The sequence below is a fragment of the Aegilops tauschii genome, chromosome 6 (assembly GCF_002575655.3).
Source record: "Aegilops tauschii subsp. strangulata cultivar AL8/78 chromosome 6, Aet v6.0, whole genome shotgun sequence".
NCBI classification, from domain to species: Eukaryota; Viridiplantae; Streptophyta; class Magnoliopsida; order Poales; family Poaceae; genus Aegilops; species Aegilops tauschii.
The window spans coordinates 495874218-495883532 of NC_053040.3; the positions used below are offsets into that span (position 1 = coordinate 495874218).

Genomic DNA, 9315 nt, shown 5'->3' on the forward strand with positions numbered 1-9315 from the left:
AAACGGTCACTTTAGTGCTAGAACTTGTGGCATACATTGAAGTGGTGCAAAAACTTGGCTCGGACGTGCAAATACGGTGCTAATCATGTTTGTATACATCCGCAACACTGACGAGGCCTGCCAGCATGGCGTAGGACCCGTTGTCCGTGACCAAACAATGAAGACAAGGCGTGTGGTTTTTTTCCTTTGTCCTAGAAACCCCCTTGTCTTTTATATTTTTTTCACCAAAAAGACCCTGAGAGGCAGGTCCTAGCTGTCAGCAGCAAAAATAATAATTGAACAGAAAAAAGGTGCGCTTAGGTTTCAAACCAGTGACATCCAATTAACATGTCCGCTGCGAACCACCTAACAAAAATCATGCTCGTTGTCTGAAGAGGATATGCAACCTTATATTCTTTAATATTTTTAGGTGAATATTCTTTAATTAAACAACACAAATTTGCAAAGGTTTGTTACTCTTAACGTTTTCTTTAGACAATGCTACAATTTACGTCTATACCAGAACGTGCTCATGGGCCAAAACTGACAACAGTTTGTCAGTTAGTGTGGCCTATTTTTAATATGTTACTATTTTATTTTTATTTTTTGCAGTTTGTAATAAAAATTAATTATAACTATAAATAACATACATATAATTTTAATTATGTATTCATTTGAGGAACAATAGTCTTCGTACATATATTTATATTTTTAGTTATATAAATTCTTTTTTTGAAAACACACAAACTTTATTAGAAAACATCTCAATAAAAAACCTTTGTTAAAATCGCATGAGCACTTTTAAAACAAATCAATTCTTTTAAAGACTGGACACTTTTATATAATAGGTGAACATTTTATGAAACTACATGAGCATTTACTTAACGTTATTTATTTTATTTATATGTATATTATTTAAAATTTATAATTCTATTTTTTAATAAAATTTTGGAAAAAACCAACATTTTCAAAATTTTAAAAAAGCTAACGGTACGCTCAGGGTTCGAGTCTCTGCGGCTGCATCTTGTTTACTATATTTTCTTCTTTTTTCTTATTCAACTGAGGATATATAGCTTGTGTTTCCTTTTTTTTGGCAAAAATATAGGCTGTGTTTCCTTAATGTACATGAACGGTGAATGGGTTGGCTGGCTAACTTCACGAGCAGGGAACTTGAGGTTGCTCTGGTTGGAAACCTGAGCATACCTTTAATTTCATTCAATTAAAATTTGTGCTGCAGATAGCTGGGACCCGCTTGTCAGCAGCTTTTCTATATGAAAAAAATAAAAGGTTTCCATGCAAAAAAGCATGCCGCACGCCTTGTCTTCATTGTTGGGTCACTGACAAACGGGCCCACGCCACGCTAGCATGCCTCGCCAGCGTCGTGGACATATACAAACGCGATTAGCACCGTATTTGCACGTCCAAGCCAAGTTTTTACACCACTTCGATGTATTCCACAAGTTGTAGCACTAAAGTGACCGTTTGCGTCAAGTTCTAACACCACCGGAGTAATTGACTCTAGATAATAACTTGAATGTACATTTCATATTACCCTAGTTGGTTTTGATGATTTATGATAAAATCATTGAGATGAATAAAGTTCAGAGTTGCTTGGAATATTGAGGCATAATTAGAGTTCTCCTTTATCAAGCTCCAACTTAGGCCAATGTCTGCATTTGGCATACCACTAAAAGATCCTGCACTTTCCTTTTTAGGCAAATTAATGCCTTTTGTGCTTCGAACACTCTAATATATGGTTTTAGCATCATGGATATTTTTTAAACTCTCTTCCTCGGATTAGCACACTATCCGGTCCATCTTGACAATACTCACTGAATAAAATATTTATCAATCGAAAGGATCAAGGTGGTACATCAACAGAAAAAAAAAAGTTGTATCATCCTTTTGGTTTCAACCATCAATTGAGCAAATCTGAGAATCTATTTAAAAATTGGAAAAATTATCAATCATTGAATATAGCTCAGTCGATCTTTTCTTTGAAATGGAGGAAAGAATTGGTCAATTTTCTGATTTTCATCCTCTAATCTATTGCCGCTACCTGACAGCAGCCGCTTTTCAGCCGTGGAGCCATAACCTACATGAGCACCGTTGCGCAAAGGAGAGAGAGAAAGGCCACCGAAATAACTAGCGATCCCTGGACTCGCTTGGTTTCCTTCCATAGCTACCTCCACAGGAAAATTGTTTATTTACCCATAAGCAAAGTACCCTTGTAGTATTTACGTACCTAACGTTGGTTGCCATTTGGTAAAATGCTCAAAAATAGATTAATCAACTTTATAGTTAAATCACCTGTTGACGTCCTGGATTTTGAAGGTGATTTTGCCGACGTGGAAGGGAGATGATACCAACATGAACATCGCCGAAGAGTTGAACCAGGAGTAAATCGCATAGAACCACCATAAATGTGGCTAGTTCAACAGGCCCATGATAGGTAGCACTGATGCTTCTTAACGTTCTCACCCGTTTGTTGGGCTGAGTTAGGATGGTCTGAATTTCTTGCCAAACACAAATAGTTGTACTAATTCACACGGCTTGCACAAGGCATCGTCGTCTCATCGTTTCTCAGGTTGCTTCTTCCCGATGAACTTGGACAGGTTGGTGGGGCCATGCAGGTTTGCTGCTCGCATCTTCTTCTTGCAGCTGCATCTCCCTACAGGTGTGGTGCTGGATGCCCCCCACGATCAATGTCGGAGCCCGGCACCCCCTCAGCTGTAAGTGCCAACGATAATGATTCGGCGCCCAAGCCGGAGAAGATAGGAAAGGAGCACATACCATCCATGATCATCCTACCATCTTGTGTTGTCCAGTATACATCCTACGTTCTTTGTTTCCTTCTACTACTTTGTACTGCCTTATATTCCAACAAAGAGAGTGGAATAAGACGAAATATATTTAGTCCACTGGATTGGGGCACAAGTACAAGTGGGGCAAGGGAATGGACTAAGCAGCAAGATAATTGTTGCTTATCTGTATATTCTATATTAAACTATCCAAACATCTTATATCTGTGAATGACGGGAGTACTATATGTATATAGCACTGCGTAATTTGGTTCATGCTCTTTTTTTAGCTCATTCAGAGATATGATTTCTGAACTACCAATACCAAAGTCTCTAAAATCTTGTTGCCCATACACCATCCGTTTTGCAGTTTCATTGTGAATGGCGGCATCACATAGAAACTAATCACACTTGCAGCAAGTCACTTGGGAGCCTCGGAAATCTTACATGTCAAAGAAAGACTTGTGCATACATACTATGAGAAGCTGTCACCAGCAATCTGATGCAAAAATCAAACCGATTTCATGGCATATAAGCAGGTCAAACGCGTTCGCTGAGATGGATAACATACGTCTTCAGGATGTCTAACCAGGCACGATACATCTGCCTGACACAAGTTTACCCTTCCTGTAAAAAACGCCGCAGTATTGACAGCCAGGGAACAGAGAAGTGATAATAGAGGCACGACGAACTGGCCACAATAAGCGTCGAATCAGAGCCTTACACGCCCATCACCAGACACAAAACTACTAAGATAATACTACTAATTTTGTCATGAAAGGATCATGATATGATAGACACAGGCAGCTGCCAACACAAGCGGAAGAAGAAAGCGGAAAACGCAGGCTACATATGACCGAGGAGGTTCTACCGACAAGAACCAACCAAATTAACCCAGCAAGTTAGTCAGATCGATCAGGCAAGCAGCAAGCGACGATGCCTAGCTAAGGGGTAGTTGTTCAGTTCACTTCAGTTTAAGCCATCCAGAGGAGAATGCCGGGACGGCCAGCTTCACTTCTTATGCACCCTGCAGTCCGGAGAGTTTGGCTGCAAGGGCAACAGGGGCTGCCTCGACGCGTCCGCACTGTTGAAATCGATGGCCAGGCTGACCGGGCTCGTGTCCTTCAGGCTCGACGACTTGCGTTTCTGCTGCAACACAAAGGACGGCATTGTTAATATAGTCAAGGTAACCAGACTGACACTGACACTAGGGTAGGTAATTCATGGTTTCAACTAACAGTTCTACTGCCTGTGTGTGTGCGTGTACTAAATTAAATTAAATCAGTAGTACACACTTGTGTGAGCTTTATGGTTGGTTGGTTGGTGTTTTTTACCTTGGTGGAATTACTGGCGGAGTGCTTTCTTTCGGACCGATGCTTCTGCTCCTTCTCCAGCAAGCACAGCAGCCTCTTGTTTGCTTCGTCGAGGGCTCTGTTCTCCTCAAACAGCAACTTAACCTTGAATGGAAACACGCAAGAAACTTCTAACCGTCAGAACCACGCTAGTTTCGCACAAATCTATTGACATTCACTGAGAAGGCGATAAAAGTCACAGGTGCAGAACATGGGTGTTGCAAGTACAAGAGAGGTTCAGTATGTATCGTACCTCCTCCTCTGCTTTGTTCAGGTTGGTCTTGAGTATCTCCTTGTCCCTCTGCAGCGCTTGGACTTGTTCAGTAAGCTGCGCGTGAGTAAGTAAGATGAATGTTGGAGGGTCAGTCAGGTTGGTTAAACAGCAGCACTGCACTAGTAATTACAAAGCAGCCACCGCGGTAGCATATAGGAGTATCATGCAAGCAAGCAGAGTGTTCAATGATGGTGACAGAGCTCTAGAGTTGATCCAACACCAAATCACCTCACCTGATTGATGGTGATGGAGCTCTACCACAGTTGCCAGACCAAAAACAAACCATGTAACAAGACCAGTTGTCAAACTGAACTATGCATGAAGTGATTAAAAGCTGAGGATGATACAATTCATCAACTGACTCAACTAACCAATTTTCCTTTCCCAATGGCAGAGCACACAAGAGCAGAAGCAGACAAGCAATCATATCCAGAGTATAGCAATCAGTCGATGACAGGACTCATCAACCATGAATGAAATCGACTGATAATATGAGCGAGGAAAGGGAAGGGGAACAAGGAGACGGGGTGTGGTGGTGTTACTGACGTCGGGGGCGTCACGGAGGCGGTTGCGCAGGTCGTCGCTCTCCCTGGCGAGCTCGTCGCAGGACTCCATGGCGCGCTCGAGGTCGCGCTCGTAGAGCCCGCACTCCTTCTCGAGCCTGGCGGCGTGGGCGGCGAGCTGATCGCGCGCGGCCGCCACGGCCTCCTTCTCCTCCACGCAGCGCCGGATCCCCTCCGCGTTCATCGCCGACTCGTTCTGCACGCACGCACGCACGGGGGCCGTTCCGATCCGTCAGGCATTCCGTCGAACAGCCAGCGAGCGAGCAGGTAACCGCCGATGCGGAACGGAACGGACGGGGAAAGGGGGAAGAGGCGGACGGACCTTGAGGAGGTCGATGCGGCGGGCGGCGGCGTGGAGGTCCTCCTCGAGCGCGAAGACGCGGTCCTGGAGGCGGCGGCGCAGGTCCTCGTAGGCCGCGAGCTTGGCGCGGATAGAGCGGTCCGGCACGGGGAGGCCGAGGGCGGCCTCGATGGAGCCGCGCACGTACTCCTCCGCGCCGCCGGGGAGCGCCGGCCCGGCGGGGGGAGGCGGGGGGCGGGGAGGAGGGGACGCGTCCTTGACGTCGGCCGGCGCCATGGATCGATCGATCGGTCGGTCGGTCGCCGCCGGCGAGGGGAGGTGGGGGTGGGGGTGGGATTTGGATTTTGAATTTCTGCGGAACGAACGGGAAGGGGGAGAGAGGAAACCGACCTGCTAAGTAACCGTTGGCGGGCCACCGGGCCGTTCGCTTGCGTGGGCCTCCTTCTTTCACCGCGCTGCTGGCCCGTCGCGGCCCGTTCTCGGGCTTTTCTCAGCTTACTTACCGCCAGCTTCGACTCGAAAAACAAAATCTGAGGCGTTATATAGAGTTTTTTTTATCGTTGACACCCGATGTCAAACCGATGAACCACATTCGATCCTCGTGTTTTAGAGAATTTCTTCGTTCACTAGGCTCTCATAAATCTTGTACTCCCTCTATAAACTAATATAAGAGTATTTAGATCACTAAAGTAGTGAACTGAACGCTCTTATATTAGTTTACGGAAGAAGTACTAATTTGTGAGATTCGAAACCATATAATTTGACCAACAAGAAAGGAACCATATATAGGAGTAAAAAACGTGTACCCATCACACAATAAAATCCATTTCATATGGATATTTTCTAAATTCTTTTCATAATTGTTTCAATGAGTCTCCATAGTTACTAAGCTGCCACAAAATGGGGCTCTCTCCTCAATCGAGGCTGCGAAGGGCGCGTGGGTCCGCCTTGGCAGCCAGTGGATGGGTCGGTTCTTTTATCGGCCACTTGTGTTGTCTGCCCCCCCCCCCCCCCCCTCCCTCCCCTCCGGTCCATACGTGTCGGCGCTGGCTCCTTTTAAAGTGAGAAACAGCAAGCCTAAGATGTGGTTGACGCGATGGTAGTCGGATCAATGACGGTTCGAATCGTATGACGGATGTGCTTGTGGGGGCTCGGGGCATTCACGTGGAATGCTTCTAGTACAACACCATGATCTATGGAAATCATATGAAAAAGTGGCGGTAAGAAATCATATGAAATTCAAAATCTTTCCAAATTGTGTGTGTGTGTGTGTGGGGTGGGGGGGGGGGGCAACAGCCCCCTATGCATACCTCTACCTCTGGATGGAAACTCCCAGGGCCAGTCCTAGTGTGTCAGGGGGCCTAGCGCAAAATATCAAAGAGGCCCTCTTATATGCAAACACGAATAAAAAAGCGCCTTTTTTTCCATGTCAACTAAAGATCAACACTAGACACAAAAGGTAAATTGTTGATTGTTCTAACGTCCACTAGGCATAAAACCTATGAAGACTCTTATCTCAATGCAAAATCATTTAATCTGGATTGTGGCATTGCTAATCTCATGGAATTTTTTAGTAATTTTAATATGGAAAAGATTCTTCAAGCTGGAGCTACCGTTACACTCACAAGTATAGTAAATAAAATCTGAGAAGCAAATGTGATGTGTAAAATTAAGCAATTTTTCAAATAACTTTTTGGCGGGGAGTATTTATAATAAATTGATCATCTACTACTACACATAAGACATTTTCTCATTTCATTTCATAATGAGAAAAGACATGAGTTTAAACTGAGATTAATGCACTAAAATTATAAAAGCACCTAGATGTCTCTTCGACGCGCACGTTCATACAGCTATGCTCACGTCACATCGATGCTCACGTTCATACTGTTTTCCTTTATTCTGGGCTTAAAAATATTCTGGTGATGACCCACAAGAATAAAGGATCTATCGCAGCCTTTTCGACAAGTAAGAGTGTCGAACCCAATAAGGAGCAGAAGGAATTGGCAAGTAATTTTCGGCAAGGTTTCACTGCAAATGTTGTAATAGGTCGTTTAATAGCAAGATAATTGGTAGCAAGGGAAATAGTAATAGAATGCAAGAACTCTGCCTGTAAAGGTAGAAACCCAAAATTGGCTAGGTAACCATGCATCTTAGCTTAAAACTGATGAATAAGAAAAGAAAACTGAAGGTATATGGAGGTATGCATGATGTTTATCTATATTAATACTAAAAAAATAGATCAGTGTTAATAAAAATTCATACAGAATGTAAAATGATATACATCCAACTATCAATTATGGAGGGAGAAACAAAACAACTATTTAGGAAGAAGCATCACAAATGTCATCTTAAACAAGCTTAATGTTTTGACGTACTCCTAGTTACAAAATCCATGTACCATTCGTTATTTACTGTTTAGGGATGGGCGCGGCAACACCTGCCATTATGTTCTAGTAAGTTTTTAATCGTATCCAGAGCTGTGTAATTACAGAATTTGTGGATATTCATACTTATAGCTTTAACCCGCTTGTAACGAAATATTTAACACAAACTATGGGCGAGCCTAACTGGGAGAAAATTTAGCCTGTAGGTCTAGGACAAGGAGCATGTTTGAATAGCTGGAGGCAACGGGGAAGAAGAAAACTCTGACCGAGAGCCTAACGCAGCAAACCCTTCACCATATGCAGTATATATCTCGTGCAGATTAGTCTCTCCAACCACTATTGTAATCCCATGCGAGTAGGGCTTCTTACACCTATTGGGGCCTGAAGCTGGTTACATCGTGTTTCTTGCCGCCCTCAGCCCCTCACAGTTCATTTGAAGTCATTCAACGGGGTTTTCGTGTCGCCTACTCACCCTACTGACTTTGAATTTCGCTTCAGCAATGTCCATCTTCATTCACTCAATATATTGGAACTTCTCGTCTACACTGAAGTATACGCATCAACATCATTATCAAAAAGAAAAGAAAAATACCTATCAATATCAGCGTATCAGCTTAAGTTTGCTGGTTTGGCGGTCCTTCATCCAGGAGGCAAAAGTTGAGCCAGCGTGTAAGATGTTTACTGGGTTGCTATCAGGGGATGATCCCATGAAGGCATGTACATGTAGGCTATGCTTAACATATATAGTTTCAAAACAAAAATAAAAACATAGTTTCAAAGCAATGAACACCTTTTATGTGGTCTTTTCGTTTGGGAGGTCGGGGCATTGTGTCGAGTTGGCTTTCCATCCTCACAAATACTTTAAGCTTGAGGATTATTGTGGATGATATGAACATATAAACCCTAGATGTGTCGTAGCGAGATACCATCATGCATGTATTATGGAACGTGTGGAAGGAGCAAGACACCCACAATTTTCAAGACTTGTCCCTTGTGGTTCGAGATGTTCTTTTTCCTTGCAAGAGAGGACATGGGCTCAGAAAGCAGTTGACGGTTTCTTTTTGGCTTTTGCAAATAATCTTTCATATATACCGCCTTTTGGTTTTCCCCGGCTTAATAAAATGCGCCTTTCTGATAAGATAAATAATAACTGACCAATTCCAAAATTGACAATAGTTGCTAGTCGGAAACATTACTTACTAACTTTGACACCTTTTCCAGCCCTGCCACCATGAACAAACCGGCTCGCTTCCTGCATGTGCACAATCATCGTCCTAAGATAATACCATCTAGTCGTTTGGTGACTTGTTACGTCGTTGTGTTATGTGACTGGACATGCATACCAATAATGTTACACATGCAGTTTGTTATCATTTCTGGTTTAGTACTTTTGCTGAACCTTTCGTTAGCTTGACCACGAACGATTACGGTCGTACTAAATGTACGTACACATGCTCGGCTCGGCTGTAGACGCGGTTTGGTAGCGCTCTTGGAATAGCTACCTTTCTTCTCCTTTGTAGCTTTCCAGTTTTGTCATCTTTCGTTATGTAAATATACAAGTACCAATAATTAGAAGATTTAGTAGTAAAAAAAAAGTGGTTAGTAGCTGAAGTCACATTTTCGTGGTTGTTGCATCATGTGCATGCATGATTATTGTT

The 9315-nt window shown here is 43.3% G+C and overlaps 1 protein-coding gene across 2 annotated transcripts; it reads right to left on the minus strand.

Annotated features, from left to right (window-relative positions):
* Window positions 1-3530: 3530 nt before the first annotated feature.
* On the minus strand, window positions 3531-5561 carry LOC109749314 (uncharacterized). 2 transcript variants are annotated; one of them, XM_073502731.1, is made up of 5 exons: window positions 5292-5561; window positions 4953-5165; window positions 4386-4460; window positions 4115-4237; window positions 3531-3926 (listed from the first exon to the last, which is right to left on the minus strand). In XM_073502731.1, the coding sequence occupies exons 1-5, from the start codon at window positions 5544-5546 to the stop codon at window positions 3792-3794; spliced, it is 801 nt and encodes a 266-aa protein (XP_073358832.1). In that variant the 5' UTR covers window positions 5547-5561; the 3' UTR covers window positions 3531-3791. The 2 variants fall into 2 exon arrangements, with proteins under 2 accessions (XP_073358832.1, XP_020163867.1); XM_020308278.4 differs by having other exon boundaries at window positions 3531-3929.
* Between the last annotated feature and the right edge of the window lie 3754 nt (window positions 5562-9315).